The sequence below is a fragment of the Sander vitreus genome, chromosome 21 (assembly GCF_031162955.1).
Source record: "Sander vitreus isolate 19-12246 chromosome 21, sanVit1, whole genome shotgun sequence".
NCBI classification, from domain to species: Eukaryota; Metazoa; Chordata; class Actinopteri; order Perciformes; family Percidae; genus Sander; species Sander vitreus.
The window spans coordinates 2,841,009-2,857,937 of NC_135875.1; the positions used below are offsets into that span (position 1 = coordinate 2,841,009).

Consider the following 16,929-nt stretch of genomic DNA (forward strand, 5'->3'; position numbering starts at 1 on the left):
TTTAGTCTTTAGGATAGGATTTGTAGGCTGGGACGTCTCAAGGTACAACAAGGTACAATAAAATAGACATACATGTTGGTGGACATGCACAAAAACCACATTGCTGGGACAGTAACAAGCAACAGAAGATTTGCCTAACTATACAATAGTGAAACAGACAATCACACAGGCAAAAAAATTTACAAAATAAACAGTCAGGCAGAGCAGGAGAGACAAGATGGCAGCAAGTTTTAGTGCCTGAATTAATGTTGACAGAAAATAAAACAAGCTATTTGCATGCATGGATACCACATGCCATTTGGGTGACTGACTTTAAAAGGTTGTTGTGATAGCTGTGAGCCGCGAATATTGTTTTTTCAAATGTGTCCCTTTATGCGGAGGAAAAAGCACATTCTGGGCTCAATTTTCACACAACAAGGGCTTTGCAGTGCCCAACACACGATAACGCAACTCGACACAAAGCAGGAACCTCGAGTCATGGCTTTTAGTGACAGCTTTTGTGATTAAATAGTTGTAACGGCAGCTGCAGAAACAAGACTCATCCCCTGCTTTTCTACCCCCCAAGTACTGGAATTTAGTATGTAGCAGCTGACCGTCTGCTAGGGGGAACTCCGTTACGGATTCCATGTAAATGCGTGCACGCATATGTTGTTCCTGTTGGCCTGTCATTCGTCCTCCAAATAGCCTGACACACCAGCACCTCCATCATGAGGCTGTAGAGTGACCTCTTGTCTGGCCTTGCCTCCACTGGTATCTGTGCTGGTGTGTGTGTGTGTGTGTGTGTGTGTGTGTGGGGGGGGGTGTGAAGCCAGCTGGCTCAATGAAAAGCAATCGGACGACACAAATTTAGGCAGCACATTCCTCTACTTTTTGCTTTACGTGAGAGTGGTGCACACAGGGGAGGAAGCAGTGGAGAGGGAGAGGGGTGGTGAGTGACCCAATGACAGCCCTGAAAGACTCAGAGACTTGGAGGGGGTGTTGGGGGTATTTTGAAAATCTTTAAATTTAAAGCCCTGCATTCTCGGAGGCAGAGTGGGGGGGGGGGCTGGCGGCAGCTGCCGGACAATAGAACCAGAGCGTGCACACACGCACACTTCTTCTTTCACTGGCTCCTGATGGAGGGGGGTAACCTGACCCCGAAGGTCCAGGCCCTCCCCCTCTAACCTGGGACAAAGCAAGTCCCTGCCACCCCGCGACCCCTAGCAACAACCCCCCCCCCAGATTCCCTCCACTCTTTATCATGCAGGAGCTGGCGCGCCACCATTCCCATTGTCCGGACTGGTGAAGCTTCAGGGCTGCCAGCTGTTGCTCACTGAAGAGAGGCACTCTGGTTTAAAGAGCAAAGACTCCACGCGTGAAGGGCTGAGCTACAGGGACCGTCCCTGCTTCCAAGACTGTCTGACACACATTATCTGAAATGCACACAGTCTTTTCTGTCATTTCCAAAAACACGCTCTTCATATTTCAAACGCATGTGCGTTACCGTAAAGGTCATACGACGAGCTAACTGACAACCTAAGAGCAAGTTTGGCCCGAGGCTTTGCAGAGTATGTATATCAGCACATGCTGTACTATGTGCAGTTTAGTGTGTCAATGTCAGCGATAAGGAAGGAGAATACTGATTGGCCGGGAGAAATACATATTCTCACTGAATTATTATTGGTCTACATGCAAATGTGTTACAAGCACAGTGTCTTTCCTAGGTTTGTGCAAGACTTATGTGCACATATTTAACGGGTGATTTTGGGGTCCTCCCCTTTAAAGAAACTGTTAAGTTTTTTTAATAAAAAAGAAAAATGCAGTTAAACATCTTTATGGACCATTATGACTACCATATCTGTCCAAAACGTTAGAAAAAGCTAGACCAGATAATACATAAATAACACTCAAAAAGCTTAAAGACAAAACTTGACCAAATACACACTTTAGATCTGAGAAAAGTAATTAAGTTAGTTTTGATGCTCTCATTGATTTTACATTCATTCAGATTAGGTGGTGCCTAAGCCTTATAACGGTAAGGGAAAACCCTGGAAGCATAGACAATACCGAAATAATGCCAGTGTTATAACATCAGCAGGTGTGTATGCATGTGTGTGTTTGTACCTTAAACTGATGTTAGCCTGCTGATTAACCTGAGTGGTGCTGTTGGACCGCCTCAGGTTCTTGATGGAGCGAGAGCTACCAAAGCTGGCATCACTCTGTGGATTTAAAAGATGTTTTAATGAATTATAAGATACTATTGCAAACACCACCACTGGGTTTGTGGAAGACGTAGGTGCACATATTTGGCAGAGGGTTTAGGGGTCCTCCATTAAGAAAATGTGATGTTTTTCAATTTTGGACCGTTATTATCACCATATCTGTGTCTAAAACGTTGGAAAAGCTAGAGCAGGTAATACATAAATAACATTCAAAAAGCTTAAAGACAAAACTTGCTAAATAAGTCCAACTGCAATCATCAGACCTGAGGAAAGGCATTTAGTTAGTTTTCATGATTTTACATTCATTCAGCTTAGGTGCTGCCCAAAACGGCTTGGGTGCTGCACCTAAGCTTTATAATGGCAGGGAAAACCCTGCATCACACACTCTGTATCATGGAGAATTCTGAATCAAGCTACTTTAAAGACAGTTCTGATTTGCTCTTTCCTGCATCTTGATAAGATTATGTTATAACTCATGAACAATCAGCGGCTCGATTCTGTTGCCGGTACAAAAGTACACACGTGGCCATGCACAGTTACTCACCAGGGTGTTGCGTTTTCCTCTGCTGTCACTAGCCACGGAAACGGACACAGACCGAGAGAAGTATTTCCCAGGTGATGCACTGCTGGGTCTTTTGGACATAGAGAGCTGGGAGCCTGACAAGCTGAGGTCCAAGGCATCTCCTGAGACGCCTGTTGGGATGGATGAAGGGCTACGTGTTGCAGGCATCCTTTGAAAACCTGAAACATAGCGACGTATGCTTGGATATAAGACACAATAGGGCGCACATTCTATTTGCCTGAGGTTTCAGTGGGAACAACCACAACAACGGAGGAAGTAACAGCCACTCTTCCCACCCCCCACTGACTGTTTTGTCTCCGGGGTAACCAACAACAAAACCACTCACTCACTTTTACTACAGCTGTGATAGCAAGCTGAAATCAAAGTACAAACAAGTAACTAACAGTAGTTTGGTATTGTTCTGTGCTTTAACAGCTAAATGTTTAGCATGTGAGCTAAGAACCAGGCTAAATAAAATGCTAATGTTGCTGATGCTATTAGGCTCATAGTACCCCGGTGTTGCTAAAATGTAAGCCAAACATCTATCAAAGCAACTCTCCTGAAACATATGCTTGCTTCTAACACTTTACCATTGCTGATACACTGTGGCAGGTGTCCGTTAACGCTGTTAGCTAACGCTATCATCTTTCCATCACAAACACAAGATCGTGGAGCATGACAGATATGATGAATGTTGTTACGTGTAAAACAGCATTCGAGCAAAAATGGATCTGTTGTCAGCTCACGTTAGTTAACATACTAATACTAATGCTTGGTAGGGCTGGATACCGCACTGCCATCATTTAAGGCACCAAGCGACCGAAGTGCCTCCAGAGTATCAAGTATCGAAAAATCCCCTTGTCATTTCAAACCACATTTCAATGCCTCAGGAGTCACTCTCATCAGTGTCGGTGAGCCAATAAGCATGCAGCATGCTTTTACCAAGATCTATCAATGTTTGTGATTGGCTGTAACGTTACATCACTACGACGGGGCTCGTGTGTATGTTGTTCTATGTTGAGAGGCTTGACTACAGTGTGTGTGTGTGTGTGTGTGTGTGTGTGTGTGTGTGTGTGTGTGTGTGTGTGTGACAAAGGTGTAAAGGAGCTAAAAAATAAAGAATATAATTGTAACATGTATTGTCGTAATGTTGGTAATTTTTTCGTCGAAATGGATTTTATACAATTGGTATCGAAAAAAGTGTCGCTCAGGAACCGGTATCGGATTTGTGGTATTGGTACTGATAACGAAATTGTTTGAATGATGCCCAGGCCTAGCTACTGGTACAACACCAGTCATTATACTTTTACTACTGCGATTCAGGGGGGTGAAGTTGCAACATTGTTGCTTTTTCATTTGGATCATTTGTCAAGTCACCAAACATTGTAAACAAATGTTATACAGCAGTCGCTGGTCTAATTGGACAGAAACTAAAACTAAAACAACAAAAAGCTGACATTTCTGGTCTCAGAAATAATGGCACATCACCAAATTCATAACATTTAGGTTTTCTGATATTGCTTTTACGAAAGTCCATTTCCACCAATGTGATGGGAACCAAATATCCTGTAAGTCATTATAATAAGAAACCTTAAAATCATAACTTAGTATCTCAAAATAATGAGTTTAGTGTCTCGTTATTTTGAGAAAGTTTCTGATGATTTTAAGATACTAACTCATTATTATGTCTTAAATGACATTTTCCAACACACTGGCAGAAATGGGCTTCCATATGCTTTAATGTTTCTAATATTTCAGAAGAAGGCGAACAATCTGAGTGAAGGAGAAGGCCCTGATGAGAGAGAGATGATAATGATGTGTTTCACACAGACAATAAGCGATGTATGGTCATAACAGGTTATGAATTTGAAAGTTATCATCCCTTAAATCATATAAAGGTCCGCAAGTTGTGTGCGCAAGGTTGAAATTGCAGGCTAGTAAAATGCAGTTTTTTTTAGTTCGCGTCCCATATTGGGTCGGATTCTCACCTAAAGTAAACCGTAAAGCTCTAACGTTACTGCAGTTGGAAGCGAATAGAGTCCCCCGTTTTCAAGCGGACCAGAGTAGGAATGAGCTTTCACACCGCGCCAAACCAACCGGACTATCCGAGCAAAACGCTCCAGGGTTCGGTTAAAACGAACCAAACAGCTCAGGTGTGAAAGCAGCCGTACAGTAACCGTCATTATACCGTTACTAACGGTATATGTAACCTTAGTAACGTCACCTTGTTGACGACTGGTGCAGATTATCCCCAACTGATGCAAATAGGGATGTTTTGCAATGTAACATCATTCAAATACGATAGCGTTAGTTTACACTTTCTATGTTAAATAACCGCCTCGTTTCAGCAGTCACACTAAGCTAATAGTAGCGCTTATGACGTTAGTTGGAAAGGAATAAAAACGGCTAGTTTTCAGATGAAGTCTGGTCAAAGCAAGCAGCTAACTTAACAGTTAACGTCTTTAACGTTTCTCCCACGAACCCGAAAAATGGTTGCTGAGCATGCAAGCGTTAGCGTTAACTACTTACTTCAAAAGCTGGGTGGCACCATTGCTGATAAGTACGCTTTCACGGTTGCGTTTCAATTCCCAACACAATCCTCCTGATACCCAGTGAAAGTACTCCGTTGACTCCGAGGAGAACTAACGCGGAACATCATCTCTGTGGTAACGACACACATAATAGCCGCCTCTCGACGTATGTGATTGGTGGAGAACAAACATTGTTTTTTTATTCCTGCATCTGATTGGCTGGGCGGAGCTGTCTTTCCACTGTATGGATTCCAAGGGGCGTGGCTCGAACAACGGTTTGGTTGACTTTACAAAAGGAGATGTGATTTGTGATGACTTTTTTTCAGTGTTGGAAGATACCTCCACATCTGTCTGTGATAAATATTTAGAATCAGTGTTTGGCATTGTTCTCACATCAAGAAATATGGCCAGACCTTTGCCCTAAAGGATGTTAAACAATATGTGAAACTACTCTCTAATTCGACTAACAAAAAGGCTATCATTAATATGTTTTACATTTTGGTCTAATGTGATATACCCCTGGCTATTTTGTTATTATTTGTATACTATCTCCTGTATGCTGAATCTGTATTATGTTCTTTTGTTTAATTCAATTCCAAAAAAGGAAACTGAAAACAGAAGTTTGGATTCATTAACAGTTTATTTTTTTTATTATTTGTTCCCTGACTCCTCATTTACAGATTGAACATGGAATGAATAAAGATAGGCCCGCTTCAAATGCATTCATTGCACTACCCTGACACTTTAAGACATCTCCAAATAAACTGAAATACTTCATCAGAACATGCCCTATCATAATGGAATGAATCAATCATAGACATTCAACCATATTCAAGATATATATTTACAATATAGAGACTACTAATACACAGATATATATTTTTTTTTTTTACTGTTTTCAGTGGTGATCCAGAGTGAAAATCTGCAGAAATTACCAGAATGGTTTTCTGTTTGGGGTGATGTGTTAACATTCAGAGTTTTATTTTAAGTTTGAAATCTGCGGGAATTTTGCGTCCACAGATTCCCTGTGGTCACTTTAAGACATCTCAAACTATACAGAAATACTTCTTCAGAACATACAATAATCATAGACATTTATTATTCCTAATACGCAGACCCAAACAGAATCTGCAGATGTTTTTTTGTGATCCAGAATGAAAATCTGCAGAATTTAGCTGAGAGTGTCCATATATAGAGGCCCATATATAGAGGTTTACTCCTCGATGCAGCGGCCGCAGGTTCGACTCCGACCTGTGGCCTTTTGCTTCATGTCATTCCCCCCCCCCCCTTTCCCTCTCTCTCTCCCCTTTCATGACTTCAGCTGTCTTACCAAATAAAGGCCTAAAATGGCCACACAATAAAAAATAATGACCAAATAAGTCTGTAGAAATCATTTTATCTTCTTTTAAAGTCGACAGCGGCCCTCCACACGTCAGCCCCTTGTCCCAGTGTGATGTCCTCCGGTAAAGACTCGAGGCCCAGCAGAACTGGAAGGCCTTTCTGCTCCAAGTGGGCCTCTAAGGTGGTCTTGATGCTGGAGACAGCAGGGAGGGGGCGGGGGGGATTAAGAAAAAAACAACTGTTAGCACCAAGGGCGTAGGATTTGTTTTAAAGTGCTCATTTTATGCTTTTTGGCTTTTCCGCTTTCCTTTATTGTGTTTTTTTGTGCACGTTATAGGTTTACAAAGTGAAAAAGCCCAAAGTCCCCCCCAAAGGGACTTACCATCTCCAACAGAAAACACTGTTTGTTTGACTCTATTGTAGTCCAGCCTTGACTTCAGAGACAAACGTGGTCACTTTGGAACACATGTTATAATGCTCACCTAGCTGCTAGCATGGCACGCCCTCATACTCTGCTTCTGACTGGCTAGTAGTCCTTACCTAGGTACTGTCAGGGCACGCCCTCATACTCTGCTTCTGACTGGCTAGTAGTCCTTACCTAGCTACTGTCAGGGCACGCCCTCATACTCTGCTTCTGACTGGCTAGTAGTCCTTACCTAGGTACTGTCAGGGCACGCCCTCATACTCTGCTTCTGACTGGCTAGTAGTCCTTACCTAGGTAATGAGCATGTGCGACTCCCAACAAAGATGGAACAGAAGTGACACATAACGGGGGGTCTTCTTTTTGATGCAAATGTCTATATGTCAAGGAATGTCTTATTATAATTGTTCTCCTGTATTGTTCAGAACTTCTCAGACACATTCAAAACGTCACACGTGTTTCTGGGTGTTTTTCTTTAGGAATCATGTACATCTTAACAACAATACTATCAGATAACGAGACCTTGTTAAAGCCATGAGCTCCAAAGTGTAAATCTACATAAAAGACGTGACATTTAAAATCACAAGAAATCCCCTCTTTATGTTTCACTGCCCTGTTGTGTTCCTTCTCCCCGCGATGTAGTACAAGTAGACACATATACAGTTTTCTGTCAGATCGTTTATAGGTCTCGACATTTCCGAACACACTTGAAGGCAGCTTCATTTCACGGGGAAAGAGAAAGATATATATTCTCAATACTGGGGGGACGACGACGACATTATTATTCTATTATTCTATTCATCCGCACCTTACTCATCTGTATATTTGTGTTTATATACCGTCTGTTTATATAAGGGTGTTTATTGTGTAAATATGTTTGTTTTATTACTATTATTATTATTTTTTTCTATTTCTTATACTTTATGCACTGTATATTTTTTCTCCTATGTCTACTTAATGTGTATTTGTGTTATTCTGATGTGTGTAATGTTTTTTCTTTTGAGCTGCTGCAGCACAGGAATTTCCCCAGTGTGGGATTAATAAAGTCTATCTTATATCTTATCTTATCATATTATCCCCTGCATCCCCCCTGAAATCTACGCCTGTGGTTAGCACTGTCTGGATCCATTGTTGTTTTTACCACAAGCATGCCTTTTCACTTCCCTGCCCATCTGCTGCTTCAATAAGGATGACCTGTGACTGAGGGGATACAACTTAAGCTCCTTTTCCCCCTGACAGATGGCTGCCTGGAGGGGTCACGCTCCAGTCCTGGAAGTCAAAAGGCTCCAAATCCCAGGGGAGAGGCCTGGGTGGGACCTCCACACTTTACTCTGATTAAAACTGTGTAGAATCAATGGATTCCATTACACTAGGGTGGAGATCTTTGAACTGACAATAGACACACTTCTCACATTCATGAGCTTACACACAAAAAAAACCTCTCATTCCTAAAAACAGCCCTTGGGTAAACTAGGGAATAGATGTCAATAATGCAAATGTTTTTGGGATTGTTTTACCATTTGGTGCGTTACCTCCTCGAAAAACTAAACTCACAAATGGTACAGTGGATGGTGTTTTCACTATGGGGGGGGGGGGATACAAATGGCTTGTGCTTACTTCCAGTGTGGTTGGTAAGCCTGGTCCGGCATGTCATTATTCGTCTTCAGCAGCAGAATTTCATGCAGCTCCAAAGAGAAAGTGTCGACATCTGTGACAGCGAGGAAAAGCTTCAGCCCTTTCCTCTCCTGCTCGGACAGCTTCTGCTGGAACTTAGAGGGCAGCCTCTGAAACGGGTCCTTCAAAACAGGATCATCAATTAAATGAAATTAACGTTTGATGTGATTAAAAAAACAAAAAGGTGCTTTTTTTTTTTTTCTCCAAGCAGAAACTGCGGTGCAGAGAGAGAACTCTTGGAATTCAGGTTTTATTGGGGTCAACCTCTGGGCGCCTGTCGTGTCAAATGGCACACTTTGAAAGGATTACAGCCTGGATAATTTAACTCTCTGTGGTGTTTGGGGTCAGTCACTGGCAGCCAAGCGGAGGTCACGAGTATAAAAAAAAAAAAAATGACACAAAAAACGAATCATGTTTGTCAAATAATGTCCATTTCATGGATTTTGAGTCTTAAAAGGGGCTTTAACTGTTATGACTGAAAAATAGGGGTATTGTATGTTATAATTATTTTATTTTTTTCTGCCACATCCAATAAAGACAGAATGATTTTATTGATACTTACTTGCTTTTTGTTCAGCATAAGCTCAGATTTCCAAGAAGTCAGGAGCTGCCAGGTGGATGTGCTGTGTTCAAGTTTGCTCTCTCCAAGACCCTAACATGAAAACGAAACAGAGCTTTAATTCATATTTCAAACGATCATACGTGATTTGGATGTATTTTTTTCTACCACGGCCATTTGTTTTTATTCATTTCTGTCAGGCAAACTGGTGAGACTTGCTTGACTTTTGTAATCCATCACCCCAGTGAGCATGCTGTCACTGTTCCACTATCGTGAATGGGGATGCAGATTCAATGGAGACTTAATGACAACATCTGCACTGCAGCACTTCACAACAATAATTCATCGGGGTGGCAGTAGCTCAGTCTGTAGGGTTGGGAACCAGAGGGTCGCTGGTTCGGGTATCCATCCTCTAGTGTGTAATGTTTATGTTAACAACAGAGTGATTGTAATTTACCTTGCGGGATTAATAAAGTATAAATTATTATTATTATTATTCATATTTTGTGTGTGGATTACATCATTCATGTAAGTTTTAAAAGTCTGCTAATAGATTTGAATATTTTACAGAAATGAATGGAAACTAAAGGATGTCTGGAATGGTGAATTTCCCAAAAAGGAAAACTTTAGCTGTGATTTGAAGTAGAATGCAAACTAACCTGTAGTTAGTAGTCTAAAACATGCTAATTGCTGTTGTGGACTTAAATACTTATTGTTGGGTTACACTTTACTTGAAGGTATCTACATAAGAGTGACATGACACTGTCATGAACGTGTCATAAACATTATAAACAAGTCATAAACGTTTAGGACATAACGCCTCTTTTAGTAAGTGTCATTCGGTTTTTGTCATGACAAGTTAGGGTTAGGGTTCATGTGTCATGACAGTGTCATGTGTTCATGACAGTGTCATGACACTCTTATGTAGATACCTTCAAGTAAAGTGTTACCAATTGTTGTATTTAGTATCAGATTACCAGAGCAGGCAGTGAGATATGAGATCAGAGTATACATGATGAACATTTTCATTTCACTTATTTCCACACAGTGATGTCAAGAGCTAGTGAAAATGGGAGGTTTTTAGAAAGAAAAACAACAAGTATTGGGTGTTGTCACGGTCCATTGCTTACAGCATGATGTCGACATAATCCCATTCTTTGCATAGCAGCGTTTTAATGGTAATAGCTGTGGCTCTGGAGGGTTTCTACCTTGGCTACAGTGCTGGAAATCTGTGCTTGGTCCATATGCAGTGAGTCAGTGAGGTAGGACAGAAGTTGACCTTGTGGATCGCCGCCCGTCTTGCCAAGAAAGCGGAGGCCAATCTCCACCACGAACAGCGCGTCACACACGTCTGTGTATGAGCGCAGCACCGTTCTCATGGCGCTGCTCACCGAACCCTTCAGCGGCTCCTGTAGAACAGACGGGGGAACTGTCAGCGGGCCAGCCAGAGGAAGGAATGTGACCTCTGTCAAAGTGGTCTCATAAAATCCGACAGGGGAAACTACTGTGGACATTCTTCGGCTGGTACCAGTCCGTTCCAGATTTCATTTTTTTTTTTTTTATTCCACAAAAAAATACATTCCACAAAACACAAAAACAAACAACAGAACAAATGCATGACGGATCAGGTCTAACCATCAATTAACAACCATACATCTAAAGAAAAAAAAAGGAAAGAAAAGAAATAAATAACAAAAATAATAAGTTGCTTTAGCTTCCTTCCTTATTGACAACTTCATTTTTGGATACATTTAATGATCTCTCAGAGTAAGAAGCGGGACAGAAAAAGTGCACGAAACAAAAATAATTTCCATAAAGAAATAAGACAAACAGGCAGTATTTTGAACTCCCCATTGGTCTATCCTCTAGTCAGGCCATCACCAGACCAAGCTCAATCTTTTAAGACTGAACATTAGTCTAGGGAGTCTGCTCTGTGTTTCCTACTGCACAAGAGGCGTGATCAACGGGCATAGTTCAAATGACTCTGTACGCAACTGGATAGTCCTTCAACCAATCAGACCAATGATCCCAATGATGGCCCAAAAAATCAAGCCCGACCCAAACCGAGCCCGTGCATGTTGTGTCCGAGACCAGCCCGGCCCGACACATTAACTGGAATTAGAGCCTGAGCCCGATTTCAACCCAACACTTTTTTAATACGTGGGCCGTTATAACTGACGTTCTCAACTACAATTCAGAGTTGTTTGAACTCAACGCATTTCTCTGTGAGGGCTTGCTTCGCCCTCATGCTTGGAGAAGTAACAAAAGAGGACGTTGAAGGCTGACTATCATCTTTTCTGCCACGGCGAGCCTGCTTCATGTGTCTGTTCATCATCCAAGTCCCCGGTGTGATGCTCCACCATACGGCCCAGCAGACCCGGTGTGATGCTCCACCATACAGCCCAGCAGACCCGGTGTGATGCTACACCATACAGCCCAGCAGCCCCGGTGTGATGCTACACCATACAGCCCAGCAGCCCCGGTGTGATGCTCCACCATACAGCCCAGCAGCCCCGGTGTGATGCTCCACCATACAGCCCAGCAGCCCCGGTGTGATGCTCCACCATACAGCCCAGCAGGCCCGGTGTGATGCTCCACCATACAGCCCAGCAGGCCCGGTGTGATGCTACACCATACAGCCCAGCAGGCCCGGTGTGATGCTCCACCATACAGCCCAGCAGGCCCGGTGTGATGCTACACCATACAGCCCAGCAGCCCCGGTGTGATGCTCCACCATACAGCCCAGCAGCCCCGGTGTGATGCTACACCATACAGCCCAGCAGGCCCGGTGTGATGCTACACCATACAGCCCAGCAGGCCCGGTGTGATGCTACACCATACAGCCCAGCAGCCCGGTGTGATGCTACACCATACAGCCCAGCAGGCCCGGTGTGATGCTCCACCATACAGCCCAGCAGCCCCGGTGTGATGCTACACCATACAGCCCAGCAGGCCCGGTGTGATGCTCCACCATACAGCACACAGCAGGCCCGGTGTGATGCTACACCATACAGCACACAGCAGGCCCGGTGTGATGCTACACCATACAGCACCCAGCAGGCCCGGTGTGATGCTACACCATACAGCCCAGCAGGCCCGGTGTGATGCTACACCATACAGCCCAGCAGGCCCGGTGTGATGCTACACCATACAGCCCAGCAGGCCCGGTGTGATGCTACACCATACAGCCCAGCAGGCCCGGTGTGATGCTCCACCATACAGCCCAGTAGACCCGGTGTGATGCTCCACCATACAGCCCAGTAGGCCCGGTGTGATGCTCCACCATACAGCCCAGCAGGCCCGGTGTGATGCTACACCATACAGCCCAGCAGCCCCGGTGTGATGCTACACCATACAGCCCAGCAGGCCCGGTGTGATGCTACACCATACAGCCCAGCAGGCCCGGTGTGATGCTCCACCATACAGCCCAGCAGGCCCGGTGTGATGCTACACCATACAGCCCAGCAGGCCCGGTGTGATGCTACACCATACACCAGTAGGCCCGGTGTGATGTGTGCGAGAGGAGGAGACTCTGCGCATGACACGTGTTGCATTTTGTAACTGTAGTCCAACTTGTGTAACTTTTTGGGCACGTTTGTTACTTTGGCCTAAATATAGCCTATATAGATAATATTTCTGATTATGGCAGAGCTTTCTCCCCACCCAATTAGGCTACTAAAGTAATGATTAAAAAAAAACACAAATGCTTGATCAAGGGCCCGGCCCGGCCCGGCCCGGCCCAAGGATAGTGGCGGAAAATAACGGCCCGGCCCGACTCAGGTCGGGCTCAGGCAGAGAATCTAAACTCTACGTAGCAGCGACAGCGGCATCAATGGGTCGCTGCGCTTCGGTGGCCGCCATGTTGAATGTAAACAAGAAGCTGCTTGGTCGCTTCTCTATCGTCATCGTGTTAAACCAGCCAATAGCGCGCCAGGTGGATAAGCCAGTTTGTGATTGGTTCCCGCAGATATGTAACAGAAGCAGGAGAGAAAGATGTACAGGGTTCCAGCCTGAGCTGCAGGGAGAAATCAAATGACCAGCAGGGTCTATCTATCCTCCCTATTTAATACAAAATGTCTTACCAGCCTTCAGTTTTAATAAACCTTTCAACATGTTTTTTTCTTCCCATCATCCAGATGAAGACTTTGGTACCATAAAATACTGAAGTCCATAAATAAATAGTCTGGATCAACAAAAGTACACCTGGGTAGTTTTTACACGGGCGCCTGGGTAGCTCACTGGTAGAGCAGGCGCCCATATACAGGGGCTCAGTCCTCGACGCAGCGGCTCAGGGTTCGAGTCCGACCTGCGTCCATTTGCTGCATGTCTTCCCTCCCTCTCTCCCCTGTTTCCTGTCTCCAGCTGTCCTGTCTATTAATAGGTCTAAAATGCCCAAAGAATTATCTAAAAAAAATAAATTGAATCTGGCGCCTGACATCAGGACCCTTTCTCTCTCTGTGTGTTGTCGTTCTTAAAATCCCTTCGCTACGGAAAACAACAACCTTGAAGCTAGCGAGCTACACGCTGAATTTGGACGGTGCAACAAGGCAGGCCTGCTCGGTTCTTTCGGGGAATGATTGTAAAGATTTACAAAGAATATGTTTGGGGCATTTCCTCTCTAACTAGGACGTTTTGGGACCGATTGGTGGGATTGCTGTGGATTATAGTACACACGGAGATACACTGGTAAGAGATAATGAGGTTTAACCATGTATCAGCTAATTTAAACAGCTCACGTTACTGCATTGTGTGAACAGTTAACTTCATTTAATATTGTATGAGGAGTTTTTCTTTTGCGGGGTGCAAATGTTCCATCAAAACAAGTTCTCCCCTGACGCAGAGGCCCAGGGTTCAAATCCAACCAGCGTCACTTTCCTGCATGTCTTCCCCTCCCTCTCCCCTTTCATATTTCGCCTCATGATTAAAGGCGGAAATGCCCCCAAAAAAGAACCTAAAAACAACCCAGAGCGTATTTTTCCAGATTATTTTATCCCAGAATCTGTCTGTGGTGTAGCCTCACCTAACTCCACAGCGCTGTGAAGACAGATCTGGCAATAAGAGACTAATAAGTACGTGAACTGGTCTTACCTGATGAATCCGGTCTCGGACCTCGGTTAGGACCACAGAGAAGTCCTGCAGGTGTCTGTTCAGGTACCTCGAGGTGTCCTGAGTTTGATCAAAGAGGACAACAGTGCTGGTTAGCAGAAGGTTTGGTTTTACCTGACATGTGCACGCAGCTGTATGATTAGCTTAGATTTGTACCACTCGGATAAGTGGTTTCCCAGCCAGGAAGCGACGGGCCAGCTGGGTTTGGATGCCTGGCAGGTCGTATTTGCTGTCCGTCTCCCCGCCTTTCTTCAAGGTGTACTGGCAGTGGGATAAAACCAGAGGCAGCAGCTCTCTCTCTGGGCTGCACAGCGTCAGCTGGGTCTCTGATATGCTCTCTAAAGGAACACTGTATTCACTGGTGGGAAATAAAACAGGAGAATGTCCATGATCGGCCGTATTAATCATAGGTTTAAAAACACATGAGGCTGCTTCAAAGGTGACGTGTTGTCACAGGTACACGTGGGAATATGAAGTCCAGTTCATATGCGTCTAAGCCTGAAAGCTTAGATATAATAAATCTAATTACAGATACATATATATATATAAAACATATTGACTACATCTCACAGAAAATAGCAAAACATATTGGAATTATCCTTCCATGTCTAGTTTCCGGCAGCCATCTGCGTCACTGAGTACGTTTACATGCACACTAATATTACACTATTATTCCGAATATGACAATATTCCGAATTTGATACAGGTCATGTAAACAGCATATACCATTTGGATATTCCAATTAGGCCTTTTGGAAACAGCTTAGTCAGAATATTGTCTTTTTCAGAAAACGGACAAAAACAGGAAAACTGTGTGCATGTAAACGTAGTCATTGTTTCAAGTAAATTCTTTCTGTCTTTGACATCAATAAGATCCAAATCTGTGAGTTTGTGCATAAAGCCGTCCATTGGACTGAAAGCTTGACTAACGTTTTTTTCTGGAAATGTGCAGAGCAGCCTCTGTACTCGCCTGTGGCCCGGCTGTACTGACCTGTCCTCCTGGCGGCTCACTCGCACCAGGCTGTTGTGAGTCTCCGATAGGAAGTCCACCAGAGTTCGGAGACACGACCCCGGTCCGTGTCGGCACGGCGACAGAAACTCGCCAGAGCTCTCGGTTGTCAGCTCCTTCCTACACAAGTCATCAGCAGCCAAGTCTGCTGCTATATATACACACAGGCATGGGAGACAATACATGAAGTCAAGCGATAGATAGATAGATAGATAGATGGACAGACAGACAGTAGATAGATAGATAGATAGATAGATCGATAGACAGACAGACAGTAGATAGATAGATAGATAGATAGATAGATAGATAGATAGATAGATAGATAGATAGATAGATAGATAGATAGATAGATAGATACCTCTACTGTACATGTGTCCATCAGAGTTAAATGTTAATAGAGACATACTTACAGCTGTTTGCCACCTCTGTTCGGAGGCAGTTCCACACCATGATGAATCTCTCCACTCTCTCCAGCAGAACCTTCTTCTGGTATCCTGATGAGGAGAAGGAGACAGCTCAGTCTGTGTCACTAAGTGATCCATTTAAAAAATGCTGTTTTGTTTCAGGGTGGGTTGCGATTAGTCTATATTGGTGACGTTTCATTTCCGGGATTGTTCAGGTGCCGCCGGAAATTCCGCCAGATGTAGCTAATTTTCGGCCGGATGTCCGTTACCTTCCTCTTTCTTTGTGTTTAATTCTAACCTCCGGTGGATTTGTGAGGTTAACTGCTCCTCAGATCTCTGCAGGGTAAATCCAGACAGCTAGCTAGACTATCTGTCCAATCTGAGTTTTCTGTTGCACAACTAAAACTACTTTTGAACGTACACACGTTCCACCAAAACAAGTTCCTTCCGGAGGCTTTTAGCAGAGGCACCGTGGCTCCGTCCGGCGCTTAGCGCCGCCCAAGACGATTGTGATTGGTTTAAAGAAATGCCAATAAACCAGAGCAAGTTTTTGTGTGGTATGCTGTGTGGACTAGCCAGACCTTCCTCCGCAGCGCTGTGGAAGAAGGTCTGGCATTGCGAGACTAGGTTGCGTTAAGCCATTTGCTTCACATCAGACACGCAGTGCAGAGGCAAAAAATGGGACACCTTTGTTTTTTCATCCATGAACAACAAACCTCATGACAAATGATGCATGATCAAATGGAAGTCAGTGAGATTTGCAGTTTGCGTTTCAGGTGCAAATTTCTGCACGTGTGTGTGTGTGTGTGTGTGTGATGTCAGCAGCGGGGTGTTGGATGATGGTTTCGTTGTTGTACGTTCAATTCAAAATGAAATGTGGATATACCTGCCGGGATCTGCTGTAACATCTGGGCAATAGTCTGATTCGTAGAGTCTGACGCCCGAGGAAACACCCTCAGCAGGTCCGACTGTAAAGCAGCCAGCTCAGGCAGGTGATGTAACTGCCTCACACAGTGAATCTGAAACAGAGTCAGCACATGTCAAACACTCCAAAAACAATATAATGTCAGGACCACACATAATACATTTTAACAACACGTAGTGGTGCAACGTGCATCAATA

The 16,929-nt window shown here is 44.0% G+C and overlaps 2 protein-coding genes across 4 annotated transcripts in view; both read right to left on the minus strand.

The window, feature by feature from the left end:
• The window catches only part of cep131 (centrosomal protein 131), a 32,182-nt gene extending 26,751 nt beyond the window's left edge, over positions 1-5,431 (minus strand). For both annotated transcript variants that reach the window (XM_078279312.1, XM_078279311.1), the window contains exons 1-3: positions 5,293-5,431; positions 2,746-2,942; positions 2,104-2,198 (exon numbers count right to left, since the gene is read on the minus strand). In XM_078279312.1, coding sequence (XP_078135438.1) covers positions 2,104-2,198; positions 2,746-2,931 — 281 coding nt within the window. In that variant the 5' untranslated portion in view covers positions 2,932-2,942; positions 5,293-5,431. The remainder of the gene's footprint in view (positions 1-2,103; positions 2,199-2,745; positions 2,943-5,292) is intronic.
• Positions 5,432-5,915: 484 nt separating this feature from the next.
• rnf213b (ring finger protein 213b) overlaps positions 5,916-16,929 on the minus strand; it is a 52,643-nt gene continuing 41,629 nt past the window's right edge. Inside the window, exons 57-65 of one of the 2 annotated variants that reach the window (XM_078278575.1) lie at positions 16,694-16,826; positions 15,814-15,897; positions 15,386-15,551; positions 14,552-14,753; positions 14,378-14,455; positions 10,498-10,698; positions 9,293-9,382; positions 8,674-8,852; positions 5,916-6,828 (exon numbers count right to left, since the gene is read on the minus strand). In XM_078278575.1, the coding sequence (XP_078134701.1) occupies positions 6,690-6,828; positions 8,674-8,852; positions 9,293-9,382; positions 10,498-10,698; positions 14,378-14,455; positions 14,552-14,753; positions 15,386-15,551; positions 15,814-15,897; positions 16,694-16,826 (1,272 nt within the window). In that variant the 3' untranslated portion in view covers positions 5,916-6,689. Of the gene's footprint in view, positions 6,829-8,673; positions 8,853-9,292; positions 9,383-10,497; positions 10,699-14,377; positions 14,456-14,551; positions 14,754-15,385; positions 15,555-15,813; positions 15,898-16,693; positions 16,827-16,929 lie in introns of both variants that reach the window. The other variant, XM_078278574.1, reaches the window with a different exon arrangement.